This window comes from Galleria mellonella, unplaced genomic scaffold, assembly GCF_026898425.1.
Source record: "Galleria mellonella isolate WM207_F2 unplaced genomic scaffold, CSIRO_AGI_GalMel_v1 utg905, whole genome shotgun sequence".
NCBI lineage: Eukaryota > Metazoa > Arthropoda > Insecta > Lepidoptera > Pyralidae > Galleria > Galleria mellonella.
The window spans coordinates 472,252-488,200 of NW_026442174.1; the positions used below are offsets into that span (position 1 = coordinate 472,252).

Consider the following 15,949-nt stretch of genomic DNA (forward strand, 5'->3'; position numbering starts at 1 on the left):
AAAAATAAATTTCAACCGTTAACTGCTCGCTTCTGAACATAAGCCACACAGGGCCTTAGCTAGACCCAAGTTTAAGGTAGGGCAAAAAAGCTTTTTGATAGGGCCGAAGTCATAATTAAATGACTTCGAAAAAACGAATCTATCTAATTTTAGAGCATTGGGCCTTTTAGGATAGGGCATTAATGCCTCTTAATGCCCCTCCCCCTAGCTACGGCCATGTTTCCGCATAAGGTAAATTTGCTAAAGTTGCTGTGCTTAGCGTGCAGGTTGGCATACCGTAATTAAGCTTTGGTGATGTTTTTCGAATATGTTTAAAAGTTTGTTATCCAATATTACGAGTATTTTTCGTATAACAGACTTTTAACATATTCGTTATTAGAGCAGTATATAGATATTGTAACTATATACTGCTGTACTGTACCAGAGGGAGACTTTGTACAAAAGTCGATTGCTTGGGTACCTCTGTCCCATTCGTGTTTCTACCGCAAAGCAATTGTGTTTGCATGGCTATGTTTCGGTGTAAGTCCTCAGGAATGGCAACGCATAGGAGGTATCATGGACGAGACAGTATACTCTGTTATGTCCATGGTACTGCTCATGTCTATAGGCGACGGTTACCACTTTCCATCAGGTGGGCCGTCAGCTTGTTTGCCATTCTAAGTTGTATAAAAAAAAAACTAAAATATATTGCCCACACTTGCTTTATATGATCTATAAAAAAAAAAGAAAAGAAAAAAGTAACCTTCAATTAAAATAAATGCTGCAAATTGTTTCCGTGTGGTAATGTTCCCAAGATACTGGAACATTACCGTGTTGTGTAGCTCAGTTGTTCTGCATATTTAATTCCTGTATAATTTACTTCTTACTACTAAATAACCTAAAATTGATATTATGCATGATAGTTTGAATTCCTATAGAAATAAATTGCTGAAACACTTTGTACAATAATCTATTAGTAAGTAACTAATATACCTAGTACAGCCATAAGTTCTGTTACTAATAAATGCATTTTTTTTATGAAGTAATGTAATATTACTGAAGTTTATACCTACATATTTATTAAAGTCTTAGCAAAAAATAAAAAAAATATTCTATTTGAAATGGCCACCTTTGGCCTTTATACAGACCTTTAATCTGTCTGGCCATAAATCGATGGATTTATGCAAAATTTTTAAGGAAAATTTTGTCACTGCTTGCTCCAAAATTTTTTTAAAAGACTCAATGTCGCCATGCCATTTAGAGCAGACCATGTCCTCTAAAACTGACCATAATTTGAAGTCTAAAAGGTTGAAGTCTGGGCTAGATGAGGGCCAGTCTTCAGCTCTTATAAAGTCCGGAACGTTGGTTTCAAGCCAGGCTTGGATAGTTCGTGCCTTGTGACCAGATGCAGAGTCCTGCTGGAAAGTCCACGGTATATTTTTTATACCGTCCGTATTGTCGAAGACCAGAAAAAATCGGGGCGTCCGCGTGCTGTTAGAACTACAAAGGCTGTTAATGGTGTTAAAGCCAGAATTCGTCGAAACCTCATTAGGAAGCAAAAGATCTTATCACAAGAAATGAAGACATTCCCGCTAGAAATTGAGGATATCTTTTTCAATTTCCCAAATTCCAAAAAGAAAGATTTCCTCAATTCGGTTCCGTCAATATTGAACCGATTTGGAAAATTCTTTTCTATCTGACCGGATATATTTACAGATGGGTCTCATGGAAATTTTATCAACATTTGTTCAGTAATTTAGTTTATAAACCAAAAAAAAACGCGTTTTGTCATAATTGAAGTCAGCTTTTTGTTGGACACAATCTTTTTAATGAGTAAAAATGAAAGTGACCACGCCTGCGTTATCAATATACACTGGCGGAGAACCGGTGAAGGATGATAGGTGAAGATGAAAGCTGGTTGATTGACCCATTGTGAAGAATTCAATATGAATTAACCACGATGGTTTTCAGGGGAAACCGCGTGGGGGTCGACCTGATAGAGTATATTCCTTACAATAGAACAATTACATCCCATTCCTAACATTTTTTTCCTAATAATAAATGCCTGTACACATTTAGATGATGTACACACTGGCTAAAAAGTTTTCAAAAATTCATTTGTTTTTTTTTAAATATACTTATTTCTTAATTACACTGGAAAATAATGAAATCTATACTAGGTAGGTATATTTTACCTTATACTCTTCTTCGTCGTTTTTCAGCAAAAGTCAAGTAATTTCTTCGTAAACCTTGGAAAATTCCATTCGCGCGTCGTGATAAACGCTCGCTGTAATAATTACAATATGCATTACATTACACTTTCACTGGGATTTTCCAAAGAATTAAACAAAGATTGAATTCTCCAACTAAAATCTCTCTAAAGCGTCGACTACTACCTTTTGAAATTTTTACTAATATAGTTTAGTATGTATGTATATCAATAATTACTAGTATTCGAGTATTCTGACATTTCCCTATGATTAACTGGGAGAGAATGCTTTTAGCATTCAGTCCGCCATGTACACATATATGTTGTAATAAATAAATAAATAGTTGTCCATGTGGTTTTTTATACCAAGAAATATATCTAACTATAACTACTTAATATGAATATAATGTTTGAAATGATACGTTTGAATGTTTGTTAAGAGCTGAACGGATTTCAATGAAATTTGTTTTTTTTTTTATACAACTTAGAATGGCAAACAAGCTGACGGCCCACCTGAGGGAAAGTGGTAACCGTAGCCTATACACATGAGCAGTACCATGGACATAACAGAGTATACTGTTTCGCCCATGATACCTCCCATGCGTTGCCATTCCTGAGGATATTGGTACGTAGATAAGCTTCATTCAGGCCTAATACATAGGATACCTTATCGTAATTCACATGAGTAAACCTGCTGGATACAATTATATATACACGCTAAAATAAATCTGTGCAAAACAGGTTGTTTAAATAAAAAAAAAAAGTAAATTTGTGAACTAATTTTGCTAAAACCGTTATAGAATGAACCTCTAAGTATTTCTTTACGAGTACAAACAAAAAAATAATTTACCAAATTGATTTACAAATGACAGAATTATGAGGTAACAAACATAAAAAAAAACAACTGAATTGAAAAACTCCTTTTTGAAGTCGTTTGAAAAATATCTTTTTATAATATGTAATCCTTACTAATATTATAAATGTGAAAATTTGTTTGTTACCTATTGGCGCCTTGACGGCTTAAACAAAGGACATAAAATGTAATATAATATATAAGTAATATTTCTCAATATCATTTATATATTATACAAAATTTTATGTCCTGTGTGAAGAAAGTCAAAGATCTGGTATATACGTATATGTTTTATTTCAAAAGTAGAAGATCGATAAAATCCAGTAACAATGTATAATAGTGTTAGCAGAACACAATGTAGACTGCAAAGAAATACATAGATCAACCTTCAGAGACAGATAAATCGCCGAGACAGTCAAAGATATGTTCATTCCACCCGTAGGTAGCGTAGACAACGGAAATAGATGCCTTGACCTATTTGCAGTATGGTTGGTAAAAGTTGGCGCAGCGTCACGGTGTATTTGGGACAACAAGAGAGTCCGTTGGCCCATATACAGCCTCCCAAGGACATATACGGACGCCATAGAGCCTCGTAAACAACTATCAATATATTGATTTTACTTGGTTTGATATTACCAGTTTTGTTTTTAAAAGTCCGTGTAAAAGCCATATATTTATTTTCGAGGATAAACATTAGCATATGTCTCTGTACCTATATGACAAATTTGATGACGATGGATTAAACCAAAAGACAACAAATTAACTCACTTTTCAACTAATTTCACAAAGAAAGAAGTTCTCAATTCGGTTGTGCTTTTTTTTTATGTTTGTTACCTATAACTCTCAGTATAAACCGATTTGGAAAATCTTTTTTGTCTAAAAGGGGTATACTTACAGATTGGTCCTATCAGAAATTTTATCAAAATTAGAGCAGTAGTTTTATTTTTCGACCAAAATAACTGGTTTTGTCACAATTAAAGTCTTTTTTGTAACACAATATAAATATTAATTACATTAGTATAAAGTACCTAATTTAGAATGGCAAAGAAACTGAAGTGACGATCGTTGCTATAGACATGAACAGCACCATAAATATACTGTAACGTCCATAGTAGCCCTGATCTATTATTTTGTATCCATATATATTTTTTATTTTAAATACTATTAATCCTTTTGGTCCTTCACACCGGACATATTCAAACCAAATGTGTATGAAACATGTATATATAATATAAAAAAAATTATAACTAAAAAAACTTATCTATTAATAAAAAAAAGTTCATATTTAACGAAGATATATCAACATCATTATATCAGCCCTTCCGTGTGGTCCCGGCATAGAATAAGCCACCCCTTCCTTTCCTATGGGTGTCGTAAGAGGCGACTAAGGGAGGGCGAGAGACGGGCAGTACGTCCCTCTTAAAACATCTCTTAAGTCTAACTGTGGTTGTCAATCCACCTATCAAGCGTGGCAACAATTGGCAAAACCTCCCCGAGGGAGGCTTATGTTCAGCAGTGGACGAAGATATAGATAACAAAATATACCATCGACTTAAGGGCCCTGTTCTTTTTTATAACACTTAAAAATGCGCGGTAAACACTATTTAGCTTAAATGATCGGTATTACCGTCATCCAAACAATAATGATAGGAGATTCTTGTAGGCGTCCAATGACGCTGGCGCCATGGATGCATGTAAACATCTACGAAATGGAGTTCTCTCATAAATGGTCCCTATTAGCAGTAAAGAGATAGTTAAACACCGCCCTCGCTCGAGGGGACAGTTTTGTTTACAGTGTTAAGAGGCTAAAGTAAGTAACATAACAACGTCAAGCTTTAATTATGTAGGTAAGGAGATACTTTGTAATCGTAAAAATATGTTGAAAACCATTTTTTTATACCACTGAGGTGGCAAACAAGCATACGGCACGGCGGTAAACAGTTACCGTAGCCTATGGACGCCTGTAATACCTGCATTACTCGCACGTGGTCGATCCTGAAAAAACCTCTTTACCCCTTTTTTGAAGAACCCCATTCTGAAATCTCTTGGAAAAACCGCAACAGGGAACTCATTTCACAACGTGACTCTGAAAACACGTTGTACGCGACCATTCAGGCTCTAAGGTATGGTGGTGAACTACCTGTTGATGGTGAGCTGTACGATGGTAGAAAGTGGCCATGGATACCATATTATTTAAATCCTTCCATTGTAATCCGAGTTAAAAAAAAAAAAACTATGTTTAATTCACACAATACGTTTTTTATTTATAAGTAATTTTTTATAACTACTCGTATTTTTGCAGTCTATGTAATTTGCTGCCATATCCTATTCAGAAATACGTCCATGCAATAAGCCTGTGTCCATATGCATCCTGGGGTGGGCAGATACTTCTGGGATGTACACCTCCCCCCCCCCTCCTTTAATAATGCAACCCCCATTATTCATAAAAACGTCGAACATTCCATAAACCAATTTTAGCTATTGAAGTATTTTGTCTTTTTCTTATGGTCAAAATTATTAAATTTAATGAAAGTGACAAAGCACTGTAATAGTTAAGATAGGTTTGTAGGAGCTTTAAATTTTTATGAATAAAGGGGTAAATCTTTTTTTTATTTTGATTGCGCAAAATAGAAAATCCTTGAGGGATTCCGCTGATCAATTTCTATAGGCTCCACGCCACTGTAACCAACAAGTTGAAACTAACGAAGAAGACTCACTGACGAGAACTCTCATGAATAAATAAAATATCAAGTACTCTGTATCCAAAAGGTCCAAACTACCTCAAACAGAACTTGAAACAGTTTCTGTTTGCTTATATTATTACAGCGTTCTATCACAGAATATATAATAGTATTTAGTTTCCATTGTTACGCCAACCCGGCATAATATACTCTGCATACATTTAAAAATGTATAAGATACTAAGTTCAGATAAATTATTATATACTTAATATCTCTGAGTACTGAATATCTCTGGTACCTTTATTTTTTTTATTTTATTTTAAACATAGATTAAGTATAATACCTGCTATCCTACCTATTTTACAAACAGAACTGTCAATCAGACCCGCGTCACACCCAACAAAAAATGTTTTTATAAATTTTATGCAACCAGTTCGTTGAATTGGAAAATTTTACACTATAAATTCATTTTATTTTATTATCTTGACACGTTTAGGTTATCATTCATATCAGATCCTTTTTTAGTTTTGTAAAATGCCAGTTTTTAAATAACTTAGTAGTAGTAATTCACATATCCTCCTCTTGACTACAGAGATCATCTCTGTCCTTTATTTAAAAATATTCTATATTTACTTATGGTAACCACCATCTTTGATATTAATTACCTTTAATAAAAAAAATTATGCCCATGAAAGAGTTCGACTTTCCAAAATTAAGCTGATTATATGTAGAATATTAATCAATTCAAAACACAACCTATGATTCATCCAATGTACACATCATTCAGTTTTTACTCCCATATTGCAAATCCTGAAAGAACCATAAGAACTTATTAATATTTCCCTGTTATTTCTTTATCACAATGGTATTTATATAACAATTTTGTTTACTTCCACTGATGTTTTTTACTTGGTTCCCTATCTTTTCGAGTTAGCTTTTACGAGATCCTAGAAGTGAATTGATGTGCTGATACGTTTTATCCTTACTCCATCACTACACAGGCGTCGAGAAGAAATCGTAAATATTTTATTTAAATAGAATCTTATGGATATAGCCTTGCCGTATCACATGTGGATACACCTTAAACATAGTTTTATCTATAGTGGGCAATAAAAGGGCATTATTTTTGCCGTAAAACAAGCTTGCACGCCTCATGGGTGCAAATTGAATGCGGACTCGTGCTATGTGATCACTGACGGTGTTGTTTTCCATTACACCATGGCCGCTTTTTTGTCTGCCGTAGACGTATTCTTTATTTACTGTTATTATTATATATTTTTAATATATAAAGATGTAAATACATTATACGTATACATATATAAAACACCCAGACCAATACAGACATATTTATGAATGCAAATACTAGTATCGGTCGGAGATCGAAGCCACGACTATCAAAAGCCGAGTCAATGTTCTAAACCACTATACCATCAAGATCGTCAACTGTAATAATATAGGTAACATAGATTACTATAGTCATGGCTATTCATGTTATTCTACGTCTATGTATCATTCAATTTATGAAAATAGAATGCTAAGATAAGTATGTCTAGCAAAAATTGACTAAATGAGTGATTTCTGTAATTTTAACACAAGGATTGCTCACAACCTTGTATTACCTTATAAAACTACAACTTTGTATAGCAGAAATGCCTACTGTATGACAATAAGCATTTATAATAAACTAATGGACGAAATGAAAACACTACCCTTAAATATGCTTAAAAAGAAACTAAAAAGGTGGGGCTAATAGAAAAATATTTACACTCAGTTAATTAATTTTTTAATAATTTTAAAACTAAAATATAATATGACTCAATTAATTGATTGCATTTTTTATAATTTATATAATGTATTATAAATTATTGTGGTATTAGTTTAAAAGATAGTGTAAGAAACAGTGTGATTAGAGAGAAGTGTGGACTGAAAGACGATGTAGTGACAAAAATCGAAAAAGGAATGTTGCGTTGGTTTGGTCATTTGGAGAGGATGGATGAAAGAAGAATTACGAAAGAGATTTATCGAGCAAGAATGAATGGAGATGTCGGTAGGGGCCGCCCTAGACGGACGTATGTCGACCAAATAGGCGACGTGCTGAGAAGGGCTAAATTAAAAGTACCCGTAACCGGCGAGCGTGTATGACAAGATTGATGAATGTGGAAGAAGCGAAAGAGGTTTGTTTGAATCGAAGCATTTGGCGTTCCATTGTTTCTGCCTACCCTAATGGGAGACAGGCATGACAGATATGTATGTATTATTAATTAGTAAATATGTTGCCACTGTAAAATATTCTATGTGACATTCGGTTTTTGTTTTGTGTTCATAACACAATCAAATTAATTTTGTACGCCAGATTCTGGTGAAGAGTGTGAACAATATTTAAATATATGTATCATAACCATCCATTTATCCATTTTTTAAACAAAATAAAGTTATTTGTACTTAATGCTATAGAGTATTCTCTCCAAGTCAACCTATTTGATATATTATTTTTATTATCTATAAATTGTGAACAGCTGTATGTATATTGCAAAATGTGTTAGTTTTATGTTTCTGTATCTAGGAATTTTTCACACTTTCACACCATATAAGAACGTAGCGATCCATCTCTTCCTTTCCCGTCGGTGTCGTCAGAGGTAACTATGGCAACTTAATGATGTTATACGATAAATAATCAAAAGATGAACAGCAGCATCCCACTTGAAACATCACTAAAAGCCTAAATGAGGTTACGATCAGGCTGCCAAGCGTGGCAACTACTGGCAAACCCCCCTTTATGTGGAAGGCCTATGAAGGATGATAGATGAGATAGAAAAAGCAGGTCAATTAGCCCAATGCACTAATTTCCAAGGACAGCAGGTAGGTTGACCTGATAGGGTATATTGCTAGCAATGAGATTGTTAGGTCGCATTCCTTATAAGCCCTTCCACCCTCCCCCATATCGATAACTTTATTTTGTAACAAGTTACCAGCATGAAGAAGGATAGAGTAAAAAGTCTAATTATCTCATCACTAATACAGTCACAAAGAGATCAACGCGATCCTTCCTGGAAATGGTCGTGGTTAAATCCTGGTGAATTCATCACTGACCTGACTTGAACCTCACCTACCATCCTTCATCCCTCACTGGTCACCGCCAGCATAAACTAACAGCGCAGTAAAGGTTTTTGCAGGTTAAACACAAATAACAAAATCCTTCAAAGTTCATTGAGATTTCAATTATGACAACAAACTTTTTACTATCAGTTGACAAATGTTTTAATCGCTTTGAAGACGACGGTATCTGTCTTGACAGCAGTTGATGATAAATATATGAATATTTCGTCTTTTTCAATGAATTTTCTTTTGTGTTGTGATGAAAATGGAAATGGTTCCGTGTGAGCGCAGTTGCCGCATTCGGGGGCGCGGGGCGGGCGTCCGCTGCGGCCGGCATGGACGGGACGCGGCAGTCATGACTCGCGCACCGGCCGCTGCCGCCGCCCTCCTCGCCGCAACTATTGCACTACTCGCCGCGCTCGTCGGTGAGTTCCAATTTCGAATTTTTATATTCAGAATCGCATTTTGTCTATGACTAATTTAAAAAGGAAATAAAAAAAAATAACATTATAGGTTTCGTGCAATGTTTTCTTTGATGGAATCTTTTAAAAATTAAATACAAACTGTTATATTCGATTTTCTTAATCTCAGTTGGATCTTAATATTTTTTTTTAAATATTCTATTCTGTTGTGTAAATAGATGAACTCTTTTTCAAATTAACCTAGAAAAGCTCGAGCTGAATGACCTATCTGCATAATAAATGCACTCAGTCAAACTTTATAAAGGGAATGAGAAATGCAATCGTTGCATCGTTGTACGTTTGCCACACGAATTCTTCTAAAAAGAAAACATATTTGATATATTTATATTTAATATTGTCATGGATTCTAATGAAAGGAGTTACCACCATATTTTGCCACACTAGAGAAATAAAATAGTACTGATTTTCTGCAAATTTATTTAAATACTAGCGGCCCGTCCCAGCTTCGCCCAGGTGGACACTTTTACTACATTTTACATTCTTTTTTGATCCTACATAATTCTACATAAATTGAAACAGTTTTTGAAAACAATATGATTTATTTGGATAAGGATTTTAACAGAAGTATGAATAACATGGTGTAATTTTAGTCGGTATTTCTATTCACTTTTGAAATGTGAAAAGAGGTTATTATGAGATAACGATAATAGTTGGACATATAGTATCGCGAAGTTTTTTGTAGTTATTGATATTTTCTTCAATATTGTAGAACATAGTTTTGTTCTATCACCAATAGTTTCCGCAGCGCACGCGACGAAAGATATTTTATAGCATTTTTTGTACACCTTGAGTTACGTTACTAAAGTTTTAGTAAGGATCCCTAATCTTTTCTAGCAATAAATATAGCCTATGTTACTCAGGGTGAATGTAGCTTTCTAATGGTGACAGAATTTTTAAAATCGGCAAAGTAGTTTTTGAGTTTATTCATTACAAACATACATACACGCAAAAATACAAATCTTTCCTCTTTATAATATTAGTGTAGATGTAGATTAATTAAATATTTTTGAACCGATTTAAAAAAAGGAGTAATTCTTATTTATCTTAAATACCTAATATAGATAAATAATTATGAGTGATTCCGATATAACTTCTATATTTATTTTGTCTTATAAATTCTGCGCCTTTTTAATGCACAAAAATTCAATATATTTATTAAATAATTAAATATAAATACATTAAGATACATTGTGTGCGTAAGTATATAGAACATTAATGTAAAAACGAGTCAGCTAATTGTCAAAAAATTGACCCGATTTTGAGGCTCGATATGCTCTATCTATATAATCTAAGGATAAAACCTACAGCAGATTTTAAGTTAGATTAGATTAACACAACTGTGGATACTACAATTAATTTGATGCAGCGGTTTTTGCGTGATGCCAGAGTAGTCATACAAACAGAAAGACAATGATTTTGAAATTATTGTTTCTATATCTATTGCTCTTATAACAAGTCCTCAAATATTTTTTTTTTTTAGATTTAATGCACATAGCATTGTATAGTTATATTATTTTATTCTATTATATTTTATATCTTTATGTAATATAAAATAAAGTCGAAATTAAGACTTTGCCACACTTTGTGCGTTCTACCGCTTGTATAACGGATTGTGTTCTAAGGAATTGTTAAAAATTATGCCCACAGCCACCTTTTATCATCCCACCACTCGCCATCGACAGGGAATTTATCCTCACACGCTTGAACCTTAATGATCACGTACAGTGCGGTTACAAAAGAATTTTCTCTTGCGAACGCTCAGGCCGTGGAATGTACTCCTTGCCGAGGTTTTCCCTTGACACTCCAAATTGGCGTTCTTCAAAATATATCCTATATTAAAGTTTCTGGAGGATCAGCAACGCGCACGTGACACCCCTAGTGTTGCAGACTTCCATAGGCCTTGTATATGTGGCTTGTATGCCACCTTCATGGTAACATTATTATTTGTTTATTTCACATTTTATTGCACCAAGTGAAAAATAATTATTATTTAAAAATAATATTAATTAATTAATTACAAACGAAGTCTATATTTATTTTTAATGTGCTTAATAATTTATCGTCAGTTTTACACTTTATTGCACCAAGTAAAAAATATTATTATTTAAAAATAACATTATTTAATTAATTACAAACGAAGTCTATATTTATTTTTAATATGGTTAATAATTTATCGTCAATTTGACACTTTATTGCATCAAGTAAAAAACTATTATTATTATTTAAAAATAACATTATTTAATTAATTACAAACGAAGTCTATATTTATTTTTAATATGGTTAATAATTTATCGTCAATTTGACACTTTATTGCATCAAGTAAAAAACTATTATTATTATTTAAAAATAACATTATTTAATTAATTACAAACGAAGTCTATATTTATTTTTAATATGGTTAATAATTTATCGTCAATACACTTTATTGCATCAAGTAAAAAACTATTATTATTATTTAAAAATAATATTATTTAATTAATTACAAACGAAGTCTATATTTATTTTTAATGTGCTTAATAATTTATAGTCAATTTGACACTTTATTGCATCAAGTAAAAAACTATTATTATTATTTAAAAATAATATTATTTAATTAATTACAAACGAAGTCTATATTTATTTTTAATGTGATTAATAATTTATCGTCAGTTTTACACTTTATTGCACCAAGTAAAAAAATATTATTATTTAAAAATAACATTATTTAATTAATTAATATCAGTGTTTTGCTTTTTTAAGGGCAAAGCAATAAACTGAGCTGTGACCATTTTATGTTACTATGGCACACGCATGAAGGAAGGGAAAGAAAGGAGATTGTTAGTTTTTATATTTTGTTTTTTTTTTGTTTTGTGCTTTTTTATTTTCATTCTTTTATCTCTTTTATTGTGTATTATGTGTATGTTTTTTTTTATTGTTATTCGTGTGCTGTAAGTAATGTAAATAAATTATCTATCTATCTATCTAATTACAAACGAAGTCTATATTTATTTTTAATGTGCTTAATAATTTATCGTCAATTTTATTCAAAGCTTAATATAGAGCTACTGCGACACCTAGTTCTCTCAACTAGTTAGTCACGCGATACTTTCAATGGTAATTTAGTTCAATTAATATTTTATATATAAATATTTTTGACCGTATAGTCCCAGCATAGAATAAACGACGCCTTCCTTTCCCGTGGGTGTCGTAAGAAGCGACTAAGGGAATTTTACAGTCGAGGGATGGGCAGCAGCTTCTCTCTTAAAATGTCACCAAATCCTAATTGCGTTTTTTTTAATGGGTGGTAATAGAATGATAACCCCGCATGCGTTATCAGGATACACTGGCAGGACACAAGTGAGGGTTGACAGGTGAGAATGAAAAGGCAGGTCAGTTAGCCCATCGTGACGAATTCTATTAGCTTGCATAAAAATTAAACATGACGGTTTCCAGGGGGAACCGGGTGGAGGTCGACCTGATAGGGTGTATTGCTAGCAATAGGTCAATTAGACCCCATTACTAACAATCACTTTCCCCCCTCATAACTGCGATTACCAACTCGTATGCCAAGCGTGGCAACTACTAGCAAAATACCACAAGGAGTATGCTTATGTTCAGCAGTGAATACTTAACTGCTGCTGATGATGATAATCATCATCATATAAATATATATCGTTGATTTTAAATAAATATCGTTGACCTTCACCATCGTCTATATTTTATTTCATCTCTCTTTATACCATAACATCTATCCCGTTGCAATAATTATGAAAAAGCTTCTATCCTTTACAAGGTATATCTCTCTTTTACTTCCTGTTGTCTAGAGAAATGTAGCTTAATGGTTGTTAGAATGAAACTGTACGTATGTTATGTATAACACTCCTAAATTATAATATTACTTGATATGGCAAAAGTTATTTTGCTCCCAACCAAGCCCACTTTTAAGGTTCCATGCCATATAAAAGGAAAAACAGATCTCTTATAAAATCACTTTATTGTCCATCTACAAGTATCAAAACCTTTTTTCTCAGGAACGCGTGAAGATATCAATTTGAAACTAATTTCAAATACTTGCTCCTTTCCACTTTGGGTTTGCTGAAAGAAAACTCTATCAGAGTTAAGCTCGCCTTTGTACTTTTGTTTACCTCTGTCATATTTTTATAACTAATGTGTACAATAAAGTATTAAATAAAATAAGTAAAGTAAATCTGCAATACCAGAAATTTGTGAAAAAATCAATTTAAAAAGTCAACGCAATCAAAAGATGCAGCATACATACATATATTCATACCGTATATTTTGACATTTACAAGGGAATCAAAACCTATATTTCCCGTTGGCCGAGAACCATGACATTTGGCATAAAGGAATATCGTTCAACACAAGTAAAGAGAAAAATCGAAAACCTCTGAATTTGTACTCGTAGTTATATATCACAATATATTTTTCCAATTTCCTATTATAATATGTACGGCACCCGTGGTACAAGTCCAACTCACACTTGACCGCATTTATTTCTTATTAAGATAAAAATGAGAGATCGAATCATCCTATCTCTCAACTTAGTGCGAGACTTTGTATAAAAGTCGTTTGCTTGGGCACCTCTGTCCCATTCGTGTTTCAACCGTGAAGTAGTTGTGTTTGCATGGCTGTGTTTCGGTTTGAAGGGTGGGATATGGCAGTGAATTTACAGGGTACAGAGACATAACACCTTAGTCCTAAGAAATGACAACGCATAGGGAGTATCATAGGCAAAACAGTATACTCTGTTATGTCCATAGTACTGCTTATATCTATAGGCGACGGTTACCACTTTCCATCAGGTGGGTCGTCAGCTTGTTTGCCATTCTAAATTGCATAAAAAAAAGTTAGAGCGAATAATAAACGTTTTAAAAAAAATCATTAAAGTCGATTAAGTGATATTAGCGTGAACGACGCGATATAGAATTTTTATACATTAAGATACTAAATTTAAAACTGAAGCTTTTATATTTTAATAAAGTATATAAAAAAAACCTATAACTACAATTAACATCATAATACCTTAACATAGTACCTTAACATAATTATCTTTATATTAAAAGCTATCTAAAAATAAATAGAGACAGATAAAAAAAAATCAAATAATACCTAATATACTATAACATTAATATTCATTAATAAATTTATACAAAAAACCTTTGTAATTTAGCTATTTATTTATAGCTAGATATCAGCTTGAATTGAACTCAATGCAACGACGAGCTATGAGAATTATCGTTGATCCCAGGCTTACAAGCGGTATCGAACCCTTAAGTCTTTAGGAGAAATTTTGCCTTATTCTATGTATTCTACCGCTTGTACGACGGATTGTGCTTGTGATACCCACGGTCACTTTCTACCATCGTACAGCTCGTCATCGACAAGGAGTTCACCTTCATACCCTAGATGGTCTCGTACGTCGCAATTTCAGAGATGTTTTCTCCATGAACGCTCAGGTTATGGAATGAACACATTGTCGAGGACAATGTGTTCATTTCCAAGAGACTACAGCATGGGATTCTTAAATAAAGGACTAAAGAGGTTTCTTTAGTGTCAGCAACGCACGCTTAATGCTCCTATTATTGCAGGCGTATTTAGGCTACGGTAACCGCTTACCATCAGGTGGGCCATATGCTTTCCAAATCAGTGTTATAAAAAAAAGCTATTTATTTATTTTATACACTGTTATTTCGATAAAAAGAAATGTCTAGATTGTTTACTATTTTAAATTTTACTAATTCGTAAAAAGAATATAAAAAAAAATATATGCCAAATTATAATTTTAGGAGTATTTATTCTGCATTTTACCGTTATGATAAAATCAGTGGTAATATCAAACTAGATCTAGTTTATTTAACTCTTTATTGCACCAGAAACATTAATATATACAATGACAATTAAATAATTCGAGTGAAATACACTAACATAAATACAGATTGCAATATATACATAAAGGTTCAAATGACGGTCTTATCGCTAGGGCAATCTCTCATTTCAAAAAGATTATATGATATTTTCAGATAAGATACATAATCGTTTTTCATACCAATTCTCGCAGTATATGCGGCAGCTTGAACGATCCATCCCTCCCTGGAGCATCCCATCCACCCGTGAATAACACCTAACTCGTCTGCCATGTACATACATAACTGAATAAACATTCTGAATATTTACTGCATACTTTACTTGACCTGTTTAGTTAGTTTTATACTTTAGATGGATACCAGCGTCATTTACTATTTCTATCATATATTCAGGTATCGGCGTTAGCTTACCTGACGCCCCTGGAAACTATTATCTTTAATTCCAGGTGAATTCAACACGATGGGGCGGACAGGAATTGTTAGTATTGGGGTCTAACTGACCCATTGCCAGCAATAGCGTATCAGGTCGATTTCCACGTGGTTCTTCCTAGAAACTATCGTGGTTAATTCTAGTGGAATTCGTCATGATGGGCTAACTAATGACCTGCTTTCATCGTCACCTATCATCACTCACTGTGCTCTACCAGCGTATACGCAGCCATTCCATTTCACGCATTAATATTAATATATATATATATATATATATATATATATATATATATATATATATATATTACTTATAATCTTCTCCCCATTTATAACAATTACTTACCTCAACTTGACCC

At 33.1% G+C, this 15,949-nt stretch overlaps 1 protein-coding gene across 1 annotated transcript in view; it reads left to right on the forward strand.

The window, feature by feature from the left end:
* Positions 1–9,119: 9,119 nt before the first annotated feature.
* Positions 9,120–15,949, forward strand: part of LOC113510764 (uncharacterized) — a 41,117-nt gene continuing 34,287 nt past the window's right edge. The window contains exon 1 of the mRNA XM_026894299.3: positions 9,120–9,243. Within this exon, the coding sequence (XP_026750100.2) occupies positions 9,174–9,243 (70 nt within the window). The 5' untranslated portion in view covers positions 9,120–9,173. The remainder of the gene's footprint in view (positions 9,244–15,949) is intronic.